We start from the raw sequence: 18,286 nt of genomic DNA, 5'->3' as shown, positions 1-18,286 counted from the left end.
GCCAACCCAACAGCATGTGTCCTAAGGTGGAAAGTGGATGAATAATTTTGCCATCAATGAGCTATTCCCCATCACCTTCCACTCCAGACCGAGCCTACGGTCCATTTCTAACGAGTGTTAGCATCGGGGACTAAGACACTTCACTAGCATCATCCCCTTTGTGAGGGAAGAGGGAGATCACCAGGACACACTTTGCTGCTACCTGAAAGGTACGTGGCTCATTCTCAACACCTTTCCCAACCTCCACCTTTCAGAAATGAATAGCGGAAAAGGATGATGGGAGCCTCTGGGGAAGAGGGGAGGGGTATGGCATGGGTACCATTGTCTTCTCAACTGAGAGGCCTCACCTCTGGGGAGGTGGCCATTCAGACCAGGTCCCCACAGACGCAGAATTCTACTGCATTCCCGTTCACCACCTCCATCAGATGAAAAGGACGCCAGGACCTGCTGGGGCTCCCTTCTTGAGATGATTCCTCTCCAGAGACACTAAGAGGGTAGAAACTGTTATTGAAACCATTTCTTGATCTGACACTCAGCCTTAGTAACAGTAGATAAGAAAAGCTATAGTGTCCGTGAGCACGGTATCTACCTGCTTGCTGGCTTTGGAGAAGAGTCACAGCATTGCATTGGGAAGGGCAGGAAAAGATCAATGCTCCATGTAGCACCTTGAGGCTTACAGTTTGGGGACACAAGGACAGACACTACTTCCACACTTCACATAAACACACACACACACACACACACACACAAATAGCACAGCAAAATAGGATCAAGAGCTAAGAGACTGGAATTCAACAAGAATGCTGAGTGTTCTCAGGAAGTAGAAATGCAGGAGGAAGGAATAAAAACTGGGCCAGGGAAGAGGGGAAGAGGGAGAGAGGGTAAATGACGCTGAGTTGACAGTTGTCTCTTCCATTGCACAAGTAGAGACTGAGATTCATGCAGACACACAACATGCCTAAAATCCAACAACTAAATGAGGGAATATGGATTCAAGGATGTGTTGGCCACACCAGACCCACAGGCTTCCATGAGATGGTACCACAGGACCCAAGGGGGAAACAGAGTTAGAAGTATAGTGCTTGTCTTGTCTGGGGCTGAGTTTCCTGAAGCACAGGTGGGAAGAAAGAATGATTGGATTGAATGACCTTATCATTGGGGCTTCAAACATGCTGTGAAGACAGGAAGAGTGACCCGGATGGGGACCCTAGGAATCACTACCTGAAGTCTCAGGATTGTCTGAAATTGTGCCTGAATGTCCTTGGAGCAGGCAGGCAAATCCTACCCCGCCCCCCTTTCCTAAAACACAGGACCTTGTGTCTGTTGCCCTGTTTTTTGGCCCAAAGTTCTTCCATGTCAGGCTGTGGTTCAATCCTGGTAAGGAAGGGAGAGGGGGAAAAATGCATCTGAAAGCAGGCACCGATGGCTCACGCCTGTCATCCTAACCACTCAGGAGCCTGAGATCTAAGGATCACGGTTCAAAGTCAGCCCAGGCAGGAACGTCCACGAGACTCTCATCTCCAAGTAACCACCAGAAAACCAGAAGTGGAGCTGTGGCTTAATGTGGTAGAACACTAGCCTTGAGCAAAAAGAGCTTAGGGACAGTGCACAGGCCCTGACCGACCCCCTCGCCAAAAAAAAAAAAAAAAAATCCAAGATTCTTCAGAGATTTCCCTTTGTTTGGAGAACACTATAAATTCCAAAAGAGGATGTCTCTGAGCCCCACACACAATGTATGGCTCTAGTCCTGGCTCTAAATAATACCTTGCCCAGATGTTGTTTCCTCTGAGACCCTCCAGCCCTGTCCTCTAGAAGAAACATGAGTTTGAGCAAGGCTAATAATGGTGTTGGCTGGTAAAATTAGAAGCAGTTCTCATATCCGGTTATGGTTTAAAGCCAGGTTTGGGGGACTGGTAAGAACCCAAGAATCACAATATTAATAATAATAATAGTACATTATTATGTTATAATATATTATTATAATATACATTATGTTATATATATTATAGCATAATAATATAGTATAAAATATAGCATTAAATATTAGCTCCTCATTATTGAGGCAATCATTTCCTTTCTCAGCAGGTGGCCCTCGTTGCTGATGGCTAACATCCCAGAATCCCTGGAATTCCTGAAGCAAGCTCTTCTACCCAGCAGAGTCTTCTTCCTCATCCACCTCCTCCTCTTGCCGCAGCCTGGGCAGGTGAACTCAGGTAGCGCGGCCATAGCAAACTCAGCCAGCCTCTGCGTGTCTCAGCCCTGCCCACATCTTCTGCCAGGTGTCCCCTCCTAACACAGAAAGATTTCCAACCCAATTGTTAACGACCCATTGCCCTTTCTCCCCCACCCCACCCCCAGAATCATCCAGCTCTTTTCTTCTCATCCCACATAGCAGAGAGCATGGCAGGTGGGTGGCAGGAAATTCTTCTTGGTCTGGGTTGGTGGTACGTTGGTCAATAATATAGCTTAGTTACCCTGCCTGCACAGTTTTTGAAGGTCAGGAAAGACCTCTATCAGTCCCATCAACTCACAAAAGCAAGCTGCTAGCTGGGCACCAGTGGCTCACACCTGTAGCCCTGGCTGCTCAGGAGGCTGAGATCTGATGATCAGGGTTCAAAACCAGCCTTGGCACAAGAGGTATGAGACGCTTATCTCCAGTGAGCCACCAGGAAACTAGAAATGGATGGTTGAGCACTCGCCTTAAGTACAAAAGCTGAGGGACAGAGCCCAGGCCCTGAGTTCAAGCCTCATGACGGACAATAATAGTAATAGAAATAATAATAATAATTATTATTATTATTCTCTTGGAAGAGGGTGGATTTGGGCCATTATTCTGCCTTGTCATTCTAGAGGTAATGGTGATAGGTCCCGGGGAACCCATTCTGGCCCACGTCGGGGAGGAGGTAGAGTTCTCCTGCCACCTGTCCCCATACCAAGACGCCAAGCACATGGAGATCCGCTGGTTCCGGAGCCGGGCCTCCGACGTGGTGCACCTGTATCCCGAGCCCCAGGAGCTCTGGGCCCAGCAGATGACCCAGTTCCAGAACCGGACCAGACTCGTCACCGACGAGATCGCAGATGGCAGTGTGAACCTCTACTTGCGTGGTGTCCTTCCTTCCGACGAGGGTCCCTATGGGTGTAGCTTCCTCTCTGATGGCTTCTCTGGGGAAGCTGTCTGGGAGCTGGAGGTAGCAGGTGGGTGCATAGGCATCAGGGGGGGCGGGGATGTCAAAGAGAAACGGGCCGCTGGGATGGGTCTGCTCAAGTAGACATAGACTCATGGGCTGGCGTGCACACACACACACACACACACACACACACAAAACCAAGATGCAGAAGAGGTTTGGTGATCTATATTTTTGTACGTAAGAAGAGGACATTGTAATAAGGATCAACTAAAGGAGGGCAGATGCAGTCAAAAATTCAGTGCAGGGGCTGGGAAGGTGGCTCAGTGGTAGAGTGCTTGCCTTGCATGCCTGAGGCCCTGGGTTCGATTCCTCAGCACCACATAAGCAAAAAGAAAAAAGCCGGAAGTGGCGCTGTGGCTCAAGTGATAGAGCGCTAGCCTTGAGCTGAAGAGCTGAGGGACAGCGCCCGGGCCCAGAGTTCAGGCCCCACGACTGGACCCAAAAAAAAAATCAGTGCATAGCCTACAAAAATTAAGAAAAGTGAGGGAAGGGGTGGGGAGGGGAGGGTCGGCTGAGAATGTTGAAAGGGGTGACATTGACAGGATGCATGGCACTCCAAACTGCTCTGGTGAATGGCAACGCCTTGGCACAAGTACTTAAAGGTAATAGAAATATATGTGAAAACAAATAAATACACCCTGACTTTAAAAAAAGAGGGAAATGAAAATTGGTACCTAAGGAATGAGGGAAGATGTACAAGATGAAAAGAATGGAGAAAAACTCAGACCTGTATGGATAGGATTTTATATAACATTGACATTGAGACCATATTCATGTTTGCAAATTCAAAATATGTGGCTGGGATGTAGCTAAGTGGTTAAGTGCTCACCTAGCACACACAAGACTCAGCATTGCAAAGAACAGATAGATAGGTAGATAGATAGATGGACAATAGGTAGATAGATGATAGGTAGGTAGGTAGATAGTAGATACATACATATATAGATACATAGATATAGATGACAGATACTTAGATACATAGTTAACTCCACAAGAATAAAGAGACAAAGACTCAAGAGAGAATCTATATACAAGATGCAGGGCACTGACATCAAATACAGTGAAAACAGGGGTTATACGGTGGGGGAAGAACATGCAAAGAAACAAAAAAATCACATGGTACATTATAAATACATTAGAAACAATAGCAAGAAAGAAAAAACCACTTGTGTCTCTATCTTGAGCTATTGGAATTTGAAATGGGACAACTCTTCATTCTAAAAGAAACTTTCTGTTGCGTATTTTCTTGGCATACTATGACTAAATGTGTATAGCTCTTCTCCATCAAATATGTTTCTCTGAATATTTTCAAATATCACTAAGGGGCCAGATGCTGGCAGCTCACTCCTATAATCCTAGCTACTCAGGGAGCTGCGATCTGAGGATCCCAGTTCAAAGCCAACCCCGGCAGGAAAGTCCATGAGACTCTTAGCTCCAATTAACTACCAGAAAACCAGAAGCGGAGCTGTGACTCGGGGTGGTGGTGGAGTGCTAGCCTTGAGCACAAATCATGTTGTTGAAATGATGAATGGGGACATGGTCTTCTTACATTCCTTCTAGGAAGGAGCTTGATCTTTACCACTCATTTCATCTTTCCCAGGACATGGCTCAGACCCTCATATCTCCCTTGAGGGCTTCAAGGAAGGAGGCATTCAGCTAAGATGCAGCTCCAGTGGCTGGTACCCCAAGCCCAAGGTTCAGTGGACTGACCACCAGGGTCAGTGCCTGCCTCCGGAGTCAAAAATCATCATCCAGGATGCTCAGGGCCTGTTCAATTTAGAAACGTCAGTGGTTATCCGAAAGGGAGCCCATAGCAATGTGTCCTGCTCCATCCAGAACCCTCTACTGATGCAGAAGAAAGAGTTTGTGGTCCAGATAGCAGGTCAGTAGATGGTGGCTCACCTGCAGGGTCTTTCTTTCCACATCTTCCATGTCGATTGACCTCAAAGTAGATCTCTGAGGGTTCAAGGATTCTGAGACCTGGCTGAGTGTGAGACGAACTAGTTTTGGTGTCTGAAAAGCCATCAAGTGAGAAACCAGGAACTCACTAAGAATGCAGCTGGCAATCCAGGAATAACAGACCCGCAGGGAGCCAGCACTACTCTGCCAAAGGCCAGGCACAAAAGCACGTAAACTCATTAAAGATCGTCATGAGAAGCCAGGAGTCCCTAATTTCATCCTTCAAGCAATTACCAGGCAGTGCATTCATAATGTGCCCCAAACTTCCACCCTCAGCTTCCATCCCTAGAGGGGAGTATAGACAATAAGTCCTATCATATCTTGGACTATGGTAAGAGCTACAGAGAAAATCCCAAGCAGAAAAAGAAACTATCTGGGAATGACTATGGATGAGAAAAAGGTGATTCATGGAAGCAGATGACCATTGAACATCAAAATCTTATTATGGTCAGGTGCAAGAGGTTGACACCTATAATCCTAGATACTCGGGAGGCTGACTTCTGAGGACCAAGGTTCAAAGCCAGCCTGGATAAGATAGTCTGTGAGAGTCTTATCTCCAATTAACCACCGAAAATCCAGACAGGGAGCTGTGGCTCAAATGGTAGAGTGCTAGCTTTGAGCAGCAAAGCTCAGGAACAGCCCCCAAGCCTTGAGTTCAGGCTTCCAGAACAGGTGCACACACACACACACACACACATACACACACACACACACACACACACACACACACACACACACGTCTTAGGAAGCATACATGGAAGGGTTTAATGTTTTAAATTGTTTTAAGTGTTAAAGAAAACCCAACCTAGCTGGGTGCTAGTGGCTCATGCCTGTCATCCTAGCTACTCAGGAGGCTGAGATCTGAGGATCATGGTTCAATGCCAGACCAGGTAGGAAAGTCCGTGGGACTCTTATCTCCAATAAACCACTAGAAAACCAAAGTGGCACTGTGGCTCAAGTGGTAGAGCCCTCACCATGAGCTGAAGAGCTGAGGGACAGCACTCAGAGTTCAAGCCCCTTGACCGATAAAAAAAAAGAAAGGGCTGGGGAGGTGGCTCAGTGGTAGAGCGCTTGCCTTGCATGCCTGAGGCCCTGGGTTTGATTCCTCAGCACCACATAAGCAAAGAGAAAAAAAGCCAGAAGTGGCGCTGTGGCTCAAGTGGTAGAGTGCTAGCCTTGAGCTGAAGAGCTGAGGGACAGCGCCCAGGCCCAGAGTTCAGGCCCCACGACCAGACCCAAAAAAAAAAAAAGAAAGAAAAGAAAAGAAAAAAAGAAAACCCAATCTATTGACCATTTTTCACATCAGTCCAAATCAATAGTTTTATTATTATAATAGAAATAAATCTGTCCTACAGCTATAGTCAGGTAGGTTGAAAGCCTCAGATAAACAAAAACTTGTGCTCAAGTTGACAGAGTTGGCAGCATCCTTTGGTAACTGGGGTGGTCTTCTGTATTAGCTGTCATTATTCCAAGTTGGGGCGGGGGGGGGGGGGGGGGGGGGGGAACATCTCCTATGTCTATGGCAGGCATATAGTTACAGCGAAGAGCCAGGTGCTTAACCACCAGGAGAGAAAGGAAATGAGGTATTTTGTCTGACGTTTGCATGTCAAAGCAATCTTGGGTTGTTAAGGCTGGCAAGATGTTTGTTTGGCTTTCAAAATCACTTAGCTACATTTCGAAGGAAACGCTCTGAGAAATGGGAAGAGAGGGATTTCTCTTTTTGTATTAGGGGAAATCCAAAGTGGTTTTTGGTCGTTCTTATTTTCCTTCTTTTTAGATGTATAGACAAATCTAAATTTCTATCTTGAGTTCAGTGCCAGAGGCCTAGCTCCAAGGTTTCCACATGGTCCAACTAACTTCCCTGAGTGTGCTAAATAGGAAAGAGAAGGGTGGTGGTGGTGAGGGAAAGGGTTAGTGCCTCACACCTGTAATCCTAGCCATCTGGGAGATGGAGATCAAGAAGATCTTTTTTTGGGGGGGGGTCCGGTCATGGGGCCTGAACTCAGGGCCTGGGCACTGTCCCTCAGCTCTTCAGATCAAGGCTAGTGCTCTACCACCTGAGCCACAGCACCACTTCCGGCTTTTTTTTTTTCTTTTTGCATATGTGGTACTGAGGAATCGAACCCAGGGCCTCATGCATGCAAGGCAAACGCTCTACCACTGAGCCACCTTCCCAGCCCTCAAGAAGATCTTGATTCCAGGCCAGCCCCAACAAGAAGTTTCAGAGACCTCTACCGACCTAAATCTATGTGTGGTAGTTCCTGCCTGTCATCCCAGCTACAAGGGGAAAAAATAGGAGGATCACTATCTGGGCCATGCCAAGCATAAATGCAAGATGGAATCCCCCAAGTAACTAAAGAAACTAGAGCTAGAAACACAGCTCAAGTGACAGAGTCCCAAAGTAAGCATTTAGTCTTCAAAGGTGCTGGCATGAGCTTTAATTTTAGCTAGAAAAATTGGGGCAGGGTGGCAAAAGGTATGTATGTGGCCTACTATGGATGTGTGTGTGTTTGTGTGTGTGTGTGTGTCTGTCTGTCTGTCTTGGGGCTTGAACTTAAGGCCTGGGCGCTGTCTCTGAGCTTCTTTTTGCTCAAAGCTAGTGCTCTACCACTTGAGCCACAGCTCCACTTCTGGCTTTCTTTTTTGGTGCATACTTGTAGATAAGAGTCTCATAGACTTTCCTCCCCAGGCTGGCTTTGAACCATGATCCTCAGATCTTGGGCTCCTGAGCAGCTAGGATGACAGGTGTGAGCTACCAGCACCCATCTGGCCTTGTGGATTATTATCTCAGTTCAGGTTCTGTGAGTGTCTCTAGAGACATTACCAATGCCATTACTTGCAGGGAACAAACTAACTCCTTAAGATGATGACTCCTCCTCCCCCAGGACGCAGGAAGATGGGGAGACAGGTCAGAGCTGTGGCCATTGAAATTCAGAGAAGGTCACAGGCGTGGAGCTGGGTGAGGGGTACACTTCCTTTAGGTTTCAGGGCATTCTCCTTCCTCCGGGCAAGCTCAAGTTCCTCCTCCTCCTCCTCCCAGATCTCACCTAGGAAGTAGATCTCGTAGCTGCCCTGGCACCCGTTATCCAATTAACTATAAGCGGGATCCTGAAGGAAGTAGGAAAAAAATTCCAGTGCCTGAGGTCGAGCATAGGCTTGTGTGGGTGGTCAGTGGTTCCTAATAGACAACTCCCTGGGGGGGGGGGGGGGGGTTCTCCAGATGTGTTTTTACCTGGCACATCGCCCTGGAAGAGGGCATTCCTTGGGATGCTGGTGGCACTGCTGCTCCTCGTGGCGCTCCTCACCCTGCTGGCAACACGCTACTTCCACAGGCAGCGTCAGTTCCAAGGTATGAGGCTGCCCCTCTCCCCCCCCCCACCCCAACCTTGGGAGGCAAATCCAACTGCTGGAGGGGAGCATCCAAGGACATCCTGCCAGGATGACTTCTGGAAACGCCATCCTGCCGGGCTGGAGGCAGGAGAGGGTGCATGGTCAACCTCGTTTCTTCCTTTCAGCCAAAGTAAAGAAGCAGGCAGACAAGGAACGAGGTAAGCTGGGGCAAAGGCCTCCTCCAAGCCCACATCTCGGAGCAGCCAAAGGCATGCCGGGTCAACAAGGCATATGGCAGACCAGGAGAAGGTTCTAGCAGCCTTGTGGAGAGAGGGTGGGGAGGAAGTGACTCCCAGAGGTGCAGGCAGGCCGTGATCCCAGGAGCACAGGGGCAGCCTGTGTGCCCCAAGAAGGAACGAGGTCCCTGTTCTTTATCTCTCCTCTCTCACCCACTGCCCAACCTGAGTTTCTGCTTTTCATTTCTTCTCTAGGAAAGCTGACCGCACAGCTGGGTAAGTTCGGGGTGCTACCCAGTGGAGAAACCTTGCAGTCCCTTAAGCCAGAGGCTAAAGAACCTCTTCCCAGTAAACTAAAACTGCTTTGGAAGGTTTTGCCCACTCATCTGAACGTTGATCTTTTCCTCTCTTTTGCTTATAGAGAAGCTTCAGACAGAGTTGGGTAAGTGGACCCTCTTCGAATCGTTCCTTGCTTTCCACCTTTCCCCCCCCCCCCCCATCTAATTAGCAATATATTCACTCATCTCCCAGTTGGGTGTGATGTCCAGGGTGGAGGCCTGCTGGCTGCAGGGGTGGCAGGGGAAGGGGTAGGCAGGCAGGAAGGGTGTCAAATGTGATGGGTGAAATGGGGAAGTCCTGATACTCTTGGGTTCTAATTCTGTTTTTCCTCTTACTGCTTCAGAATGGAGAAGAGCTGAAGGCCAAGCTGGTGAGTGAGGGCCATTTTTCTCCTGTTTCCCATTATGATCCCTGATCAGCCCACTATAGAGTTGTATCTCAAGAAATCCACTGTAAATTGGAAAAACTTTCCTGTTTAAAAAAATGCAAGTAATACTTCAGAGCTTAGCAGCACAGCCCTGTGTCTTATCATTTACTCTTTTATTTTTTGGGGGGGGTCAGTCGTGGGGCTTGAACTCTGGGCCTGGGTGCTGTCCCTCAGCTCTTCAACTCAAGACAAGCACTCTACCATTTGAGCCACAGCATCACTTCCGGTCTTCTGGTGGTTTATTGGAGATAAGAGTCTCACAGACTCTCCTACCTGGGCTGGCTTTGAACCGTGATCCTCAGATCTCAGCCTCCTGAGTAGCTAGGATTACAGGGGTGAGCCACTTGTGTCCGGCTCTTATCATTTACTCTTGTGATCACATGACCGCCCTCTCCTAGAGCATGCCCCCAATGGAATGGAGCACTTTCCAACTAGGCTCCACCTTTTTCAAGACTCCGCCACTTCCCAATAGCTCAAGTGAAAGACTAAGACTGAAGATCCAAGGTCTTGAGGGAACATTCCAGACCCAAACTAGAGCAGGCCCTTAATCCTAGGACTCACTCTTTTTTAGGTGTGAGATGAAAATCCAGTCACTTTTCTCTCTAAGGTGACTTGACTTTTCCCCTATGCCATTCTAGTCTACCGTGCATAACTTTCCCTTGTCTGAAGGCCTCATCTTCGGTGCATTTGTGAGTTCCTGTGTCTATATGGGTCAGCCCTTTGGCCCACCCTTGCCCATTCTCAGCGCTGAGGCTGCATTTCTGGTGTTCAGGCCATCCAGGCACTTGTATTATTTTTGTTTTGTTTTGTTTTGTTTTTTTGTCCACAGGCTTCATTCTCTTGCTTTTCCCAGCAAAACTTTGGTTTTGGTAGAACCCAGTGCTCCATGAACTTCCAGTCCCTCATGTAGATTCAAGAGCTCCTGGCCAGCCTCCTAAGTATCTTTTTTCCTCTCTGTTCCATTTCAGAGTGGAGAACAGCTCGACAATATGCAGGTAACTGAAACGGAGAAACCGATTTGCAACGTGTTTTGGCTGGATCTTAAGCAGAAGGGATGAATGAACGATCTGACATAAGAGGAAAGATCTTCCAGGAGCCAAGTCTAGGTCTGGGACACACAGACACACAAGTACACTTGCGTACACACGACACGACACATGCAGTATGTGCATTAAAACCCTAAAAGAAACTGGGTGCCTGTTGAAAATGAACTATACATATGTGGGTGGGGATGGGAAGGAAAAACTTCAAGAGAGAAAGAAAAGGGGTGATATTGTCCAAAAACAGAAATGTACTCTTTACCTGACTTATGTAACTCGAACCCCTCTGTACCTCTATCACTTTTATAATAACACTTTTTAAAAAAAATTTAAGAAAGAAACTGGGTGCCAGTGGCTCACACCTGTAATCCTAGCTACTCAGGAGCCTGAGATCTGAGGATCACGGTTCAAAGCCAGCCGCAGCAGGAAAAGTCCATGAGACTCTGATGTCCAATAAACCACTCAGAAAACCGGAAGTGGCACTGTGGCTCAAATGGTAGAGCACTCACCTTGAACTGAAGAGCTGAGGGACAGCAGCCGGGTCCAGAGTTCAAACCCCATGACTGACAAAAAGAAATAAATAACTGAAAATGGAAGTGTGACTCAAGGGGTAGAGCACCAGCTTTTTTTTTTTTTTTTTTTTTGGGTCCGGTCATGGGGCCTGAACTCTGGGCCTGGGCACTGTCCCTCAGCTCTTCAGCTCAAGGCTAGCACTCTACCACTTGAGCCACAGCGCCACTTCCGGCTTTTTTCTTATGTGGTGCTGTGGAATCGAACCTAGGACCTCAGGCATGCAAGGCATGCACTCTACCACTGAGCCACCTTCCCAGCCCTGAGCACCAGCTTTGAGCACAAAAGCTAGGGGACAGCACCCAAGCCCTGAGTATGAGCTCCAGTACTAGCACAGGCATGTGCTTACACAAACACACACACACACACACACACACACACACACACTCCTACCAAGGCTATAAAACTGAGTCCCAGAGTGATCTCAACATCACCCAGCCAGGCAAGACCAGCAGGGAATGAACCATTAACATCTTCCCAGAACGCGGCCACATCTCTACCTCATTTTTATTTTTATGTATTGATTTTTTTTCTCTCAGGAGGCACCAAGTAGGGGATTCAGGAACCTTCCAAGAATGAGCATTCTCCTCTCCCTTTCCCATGTTCAGGAGTGCTTTCCCTGCGCGTGGCCCACCTGGGGGGGAAGAGCAAAGCAGGGAAGAGAGGGAGGGTGGCGGGGGCTGGGCGAGGGTGACCAGGACACCCGTGGATTGACAGAGGAGACCCTGGAGGGGTGTGGATGGGAGAAGGGGACAGTGAGAAGGAGATTTGGGGTGGGGGATCCCCTGGCTACCCCTGGCTGACACTGACCCTGGGCTTCTACGCAGTGGACATCACCTTGGATCCAGCCACGGCCCACCCCAGCCTGGAGGTGTCTAAGGACGGCAAGAGTGTGTCCTCCCGCCGCCAGGGGACCCCGAACCCCGGCGTAGCCTGCGGTCCATCGCGGTTCTCGGAGCAGACGTGCGTGCTGAGCCACGAGCGCTTCCCCTCGGGCCGCCACTACTGGGAGGTGCACGTGGGCAGCCGGAGCCGCTGGTTCCTGGGCGCGTGTCTGGACTCCGTGGCGCGCTCGGGCCACGCGCGCCTGAGCCCCGCGCGTGGCTACTGGGTGATGGGGCTGTGGAACGGCTGCGAGTACTTCGTCCTGGACCCGCACCGCGTGGCCCTGCCCCTGCGCGTGCCACCCCGGCGGGTGGGCATCTTCCTGGACTGCGAGGCCGGAAAGCTGTCCTTCTTCAACGTGTCCGACGGCTCCCACCTCTTCACCTTCCACGACACCTTCTCCGGGGCGCTCTGCGCCTACTTCAGGCCCCGAGCCCACGATGGGGGCGAGCATCCGGACCCCCTGACCATCGTGTCCTCCTTGCCAGCTGGAGGGACACGGGCTCCCCAAGAACAGGACAGTGACACCTGGGTGCAGCCCTGTGAGAACCCAGACGCCTCCCTGGGCCAGTGATACAGGGGCTTTCTTTTTTTTGGTCAGTCCTGGGACTTGAACTCAGGGCCTGGGCCCTGTCCCTGAACTTCTTTTGCTTACGGCTAGCACTCGACCACCTGAGCCACAGCACCACTTCTGGCTTTTTCTGCACGTGGGGTACTGAGGAATGGAACCCAGGGCTTCGGACCTGCTAGGCAAGCACTCTACCACTAAACCACATTTCCCCCAGCCCCAGTGGGTTTTCTTGAGTTCAGGAATGACTCCAAGAAATGATCCTGAGCAACCAGTGCTTTTGCTTTCCTGCTTTCTCTAGAGAAAAAAAATAAATAAACACACTGGCCAAAATGTCAGAAAAAATTCTAAAAGTCTCACTGTGGCCAGAGAAGGACAAAGGAGAGATAGGGACAGACAGAGGAACAGACAGAGAGATCTTTGCTAAGGTAGATGGGGGTATAGAATTTTCTTTCAGGAAACAGGTGGTCATCTGTGTGGATTGTAGGATTCAAAAACTGATTTTTTTTTTTTAAACTGGTGTTGCTGACAATCAGAAACTTGCAGGGAGACGGGAAGGAAGTTGAAAATAGAGTCAAAAGGGAGAGGATTTGAAGAGAGACGGGATTTGAAGCCTTGGTTCGTTTATTTCTATGGTTGTATCTGTTTGCTGGCTCTGTGGATGGGTAAAAGTACTGCCACCTTCTAAACAGTGGGTTCACCTGTGGTTCAGATGCTAGTTAAATATTAGTTCCTAGTAAAATGAAGTTGAAGAAAAACAGCTTGGTTCAATACTACAGTGCAGAAGGCTCACAGCATAAACCATCTTGGGCTGAAAGCCAGGGTCAGAAACTGATGGAAAGTAGGAGTGAGCTCATGTTTTTTGGTACACAATTACAAAGTCGTGGGCTAGGATGTAACTCTGTGATGAAGCACTTGCTTCGCAGATGCAACATCCGTCCCTCATACAAAAAGACACCAAAAGAAAAGCTTAAAAACTGTGCCTATGGTGAATAACTACATATTGTACATTTGAAAATCACTGAGGTTTTTTAGAGTATTCTCACCACAAAATATAGTTTGAGGCAATTTATGTTATCTTGATTTAGCTATTCCACAATATATTCATGTATATCGAAATAGGTGATACACCATCAATATATACTTTGTCAATTAAAATAGATAACTAAGTATAATTGTTTAAAAAATGAAAGCAGAGGATAAATAAACCAAATGTATGTAGGTTTCAGTGTGGACAAGCTTTTCTGATCAAACTATGAGGTAATTTGAATATCAAAATTCACAGCAACAGTAATAAGGCTGGGTGTATAGCTTCATAGTAAAGCATTTGCCTAGTATGTAGTGGGCTCAAGGTTAGATTTCCAACAACGGGGAGGGAGAAAGGCGATAATGAACTATTCTGCATTAACGAAAACCAAAATCCTCAAGTTCATGCTGCCATGTATGTATGTATGTATGTACTGTGCTGGTACTGAGGTTTGAACTCAGGGCCTTGTACACTCACTTTGCCTTTCCACTCAAAGTTAGTGCTTTACCACTTGAGCTACACTTCAGCTTCCAGTTTGTTTGTTTGTTTGTTTGCTGGTTAACTGGAGATAAATCTCATGGAGCTTTCTGACTGGGCTGACTTCAAACTGCGATCCTCAGATGTCAGCCTCCTGAGTAGACAGGATTACAGAGGTAAGCTACCAGCACTTGGCTCCAATGTCCTTTTGACTCATAGGACATGTGTGTGTGTGGTCCACAGTCTTCCTCCAAGGGCCTCACACTCCCAGTTTTCTCCACATCTCAGACCAAGCTTATCTTACACGATGCAAGGGTCCTTCTTCTTGTAGGCAAACCTCTAATGCTACAACAGGTGGTTTTTTGGGGGTCAGTTTAAGGATGTCGCAAGGACCCCACTTTCCTCTCTGTGGAGGGCCAGGAATCATCTGCCAAGGCTAAGGTCACCCCTCTTTAACCTCCTTCCCACCTCACACCCCTTCAAAAGAAATGGGCTCCTCTTTTAGTTATTTATTTCAGACACTTGTTTCTTTTACTTACGGTCAATGTAAATGATTCTATATGATTAAAAATGCAAATTTGCAGTCAGATAAAAACACAAAAAAGTGCAAGTATAAAAGTGGTTTGCTGTGCACGTACAGAAGCCAGTGTTTCAACTGGCATTGTTTCAAAAGGTGGCAAACATTGCCATTTTCTCCTAAAGATTGTGGGCTCCCCAGAGTCTAAGAATCCTTGGTTTATCAGGGTCTCATACTCACACGAGCCAAAAACTTAGCTCTAAAAATATCGTTTCCACATTGACACTGTAGTAAATGGGCCACTTTTCGCACGCTTCCTCCCAGGCTTTGTGCCAGTTTCTAACATCTAAAAATGGATTCATATGGAAAGTGTTCCAAAGGTAATTACTTGGAGTCAGCAAGGTTTAAAACAAAAAAAAAACATTAAAAAATTGCTAAATCAAATCATAGCAAACTGGATAATGTCCACTGCTGGTGCTCGGTTAACTTTACCTCTGAGACAAGAGAGTCTCTGGTTTGGTTTGTGCAACCTTGATTTGGGTGGTGCCTGGGCTGGCTTCAAACTTCAATCCTCAGATCTCAGCCTCGTGAGGAGCTAGGATGACAGGCTTGAGCCACCAGCACCCGGCTCACAGGTCTATCACTTGAGAAATGGTTTATCCACAACTGTTATGCGGGGCTCATTGGGCCTCTTGCCCATTGGAACAGATGTAAATTTCTTTGACCCTTATGCCTTTGTGCTCTCTTGACAATTCAAGCACTAGAAGTCATTCAGCCCTGTGCTAAAGCCGGGATATTTTATTTATGCAAGGTGATATACTAGATGTACCTCAACCATTCCAGAATGGAACTGATGATTCGTGAGTCCACCAACTACAAAGCCAGGATGCTACACATAAGGAGAAAAACATCTTTCTGAAACCCATAACAAATGGTCGATGACCATACTTCATCTGACCCAGACCCCAATTCAGTAACTGCTCACCCTCTCTTTGTTTCCAGCAATCAGAAGCTCATCCTCCATCTCCATCACTTCTTGTCTCCCTTTGGCTCCAATGGTGAGATAGCAGGCTCAGGTTGATGACCCAATAAAGCTTTGCCTATCTTGTTGCTCATGTGTGACACAGTCTCATTTCCACTATTTCCATCCCACGAGATCCCTGCATCCAGTCAGTCCCAGCTACTCCAACTACTCCAGAGCCAACCTGAGCTACATAATGAAATCTTATCTCTCAAGAGAAAAATTGACAAAGTATAATTATGAGAAGGCTTGAAAATGTATTTCCATTTCTTTTTTTTTTTTTGGGGGGGGGGGTCCAGTCGTGGGGCCTGAACTCTGAGCCTGGGCGCTGTCCCTCAGCTCTTCAGCTCAAGGCTAGCACTCTACCACTTGAGCCACAGCACCACTTCCGGCTTTTTTCTTTTTACTTATGTAGTGCTGAGGAATGGAACCCAGGGCCTCATGCATGCAAGGCAAGTGCTCTACCACTGAGCCACCTTCCCAGCCCCTATATTTCCATTTCTTAATAACACGGGAACACAAAAAAAAATGGAGTTTCACAGGAAGTAATCAGTAATGAGTGAGCGCCAAGAAACATCAGACTTAGCTTTATCAGTAGCTGTGATGATACAGAAGAATATCATGAATTCCACAGAGAAGTGACCTTGCCCAAGGTCATGTGGCAGCTACTGCATGAACAAATGGGTTCTGAATCGAATCCCACTCTTGGCTCGATTTTTTTTTTCCACATCCTTTAATGAATTACAAATACACCAACAGAAAAGACTCTCACCCCAGCCAAGACTGTGCTGCTTCTGAAACAAGTCAGGAAAAATTTAAAAAGACAAAAATTGCATTGTCCTGATGCAAATAAAACACAGGTACCTCCCACTTGCACTGGCATTTTACCAGATGTTTACAAAACTAAAATGAGTCCTATTTCCCAGGGAAGACATATTCTGGCTAAATCAGATTTTGAAACTCTTTTCAACAATAAGGGTCTTTGGAATAGACTAAATAAATACTGGTTGTCTTGGCTTGCTTTTAAGAGATCATCCCAAAGAAAGGCTCTGTCTCTCCACCTGAAGGAGGATGGAAACAATGAATTCTGATTCCTGAGTTTATCATGGGCTTTGATTCCTCCATATAAGATTCATGATGACCAAGTACCATTCCACTGCTATCTTCCTCTCAAGCATCGTAAATGTTTACAGATTATACGGTGTAAAGCTTTGCTCTCACTGTCCATGGTAGATGGATGAGCACAAAGAAGAGGAATTGGCTATGGTAGAAGGGTCTAGGCAGAGGAAAGGAAGACAGAGGGGAAGCCAGAGAAAAGGACAGGAGTGATTCCTACACTCCATTCCTCCTCAGCATCTTTCTCAGGGCCCTGGCTACCTCCCTATTCCTCAGGCTGTAAATGAGCGGGTTGAGAACCGGGGTGAGCATGGTGTAGAAGATGGAGGTAGCCCTGTCACCCACAGGTGTCCTGGCTGAGGCTCTCTGCATGTAGCTGAAGATAGCTCCGCCATAATAGAGGCCCACCACAGTCAGGTGGGAGGAACAAGTGGTCAGAGCCTTCTGCTTCCCCTCGGTGGAGGGCATCTTGATCACTGCTGTGAGGACCCGGATGTAGGAAGCCACAATGATCCCAAGAGGCAACAGCAGCATGACCACACAGCACGCATAGATGAGGTCTTCAAAGAGAGAGGTGTCAGCACAGGAAAGGCACAGCAGGGCAGGGACCTCACAGAAGAAGTGGTCCACTTCCAGAGAGTGACAGTAGGGGAAGCTAAAGACCATACCCACATCAATCACACCATCGGCCACCCCACCCGCCCAGCATGCCAAGGCCAGCACAAAGCAGACCTTCCAGTTCATGAGCACAGGGTACCGCAGTGGGGAACAGACCGCCACATACCGGTCATAGGCCATGATGGCCAAGAGGAAACACTCAGCTCCTCCGACTGTGACCACCAGGAAGATCTGTGCCCCACAACCTCCCCGAGAGATAGACTTCCGGCCTGAGAGGAAGTTGACCGCCATCTTGGGCACCACAGCACACATCAGAGTCAAGTCCATGATGGAGAGCTGGCTGAGGAAGAAGTACATAGGGGTATGCAGATGCCTGTCGGCCTGGATGAGCAGCAGGAGGAGGATATTGCCAGCCAGGGTGGCCGCAGAGGCCAGAAGAACCAGGAAAAAGGAGAAGAAGTCATGTGGTGAGTGGCTGAACAGGCCTTTGAGGATGAAGTCAGGCAGGAGGGTGTGGTTCCAGAGCTCAATGGCCATGACCCTGAGAAACACACAAACAAACAACAGTTTATATGGCACCTCCACAGCATAAAAAAATAAACCTTTAGCTGGGTGCCGGTGGTTCACGCCTGTCATCCTAGCTACTCAGGAGGCTGAGATCTGAGGATCGCGGTTCAAAGCCAGCCCGAGCAGGAAAGTCCATGAGACTCTTATCTCCAATAAACCACTCAGAAAACTAGAAGTGCTGCTGTGGCTCAAAGTGGTAGAGTGCTAGCCTTGAGCTGAAGAGCTGAGGGACAGCACCCAGGCCCAGAGTTCTAAAATTTATAATCTCTCCCCGCTTCTGAAATCTATATAAATCTTTAAAAACTTTAAATATCTTTCCAGCTTTCTGACCCAAGAACCTCTGTCTCAAAAACGTAACCAAGTAGCCTGTAACACTAGCTACTCAAGAGGATGAGATCTGA

General features: G+C 47.8%; 2 protein-coding genes across 2 annotated transcripts; one reads left to right on the top strand and one right to left on the bottom strand.

The window, feature by feature from the left end:
• The first annotated feature begins 118 nt into the window (after nt 1-118).
• On the top strand, nt 119-12,548 carry Btnl9 (butyrophilin like 9). The gene is made up of 11 exons (XM_042688826.1): nt 119-209; nt 2,086-2,213; nt 2,851-3,195; nt 4,789-5,070; nt 8,368-8,496; nt 8,663-8,695; nt 8,969-8,989; nt 9,135-9,155; nt 9,396-9,422; nt 10,448-10,474; nt 11,917-12,548. Exons 2-11 carry the CDS (start codon nt 2,102-2,104, stop codon nt 12,546-12,548), a joined length of 1,629 nt encoding a protein of 542 aa, XP_042544760.1. The 5' UTR covers nt 119-209; nt 2,086-2,101.
• A 4,368-nt stretch (nt 12,549-16,916) lies between these two features.
• On the bottom strand, nt 16,917-17,855 carry LOC122115479 (olfactory receptor 2M3-like). Its single transcript, XM_042688979.1, has one exon. The coding sequence runs from the start codon at nt 17,853-17,855 to the stop codon at nt 16,917-16,919; it is 939 nt and encodes a 312-aa protein (XP_042544913.1).
• Nucleotides 17,856-18,286: the final 431 nt, after the last annotated feature.

Source organism: Dipodomys spectabilis, unplaced genomic scaffold (genome assembly GCF_019054845.1).
Source record: "Dipodomys spectabilis isolate Male_0828 unplaced genomic scaffold, ASM1905484v1 ptg000119l, whole genome shotgun sequence".
NCBI classification, from domain to species: domain Eukaryota; kingdom Metazoa; phylum Chordata; class Mammalia; order Rodentia; family Heteromyidae; genus Dipodomys; species Dipodomys spectabilis.
This window is presented reverse-complemented; position numbering and strand designations above follow the sequence as displayed.

What these genes read in the sequence shown, in the direction of transcription:
- Btnl9 (XM_042688826.1), top strand. Translation starts at nt 2,102, where the DNA reads ATGGCTAACATCCCAGAATCCCTGGAATTCCTGAAGCAAGCTCTTCTA. An exon ending in CTGGGAGCTGGAGGTAGCAG is followed by an intron (nt 3,196 to 4,788) that starts GTGGGTGCATAG and finishes CATCTTTCCCAG; the next exon opens with GACATGGCTCAGACCCTCAT. An exon ending in AACAGCTCGACAATATGCAG is followed by an intron (nt 10,475 to 11,916) that starts GTAACTGAAACG and finishes GCTTCTACGCAG; the next exon opens with TGGACATCACCTTGGATCCA.
- LOC122115479 (XM_042688979.1), bottom strand. Translation starts at nt 17,855, where the DNA reads ATGGCCATTGAGCTCTGGAACCACACCCTCCTGCCTGACTTCATCCTC.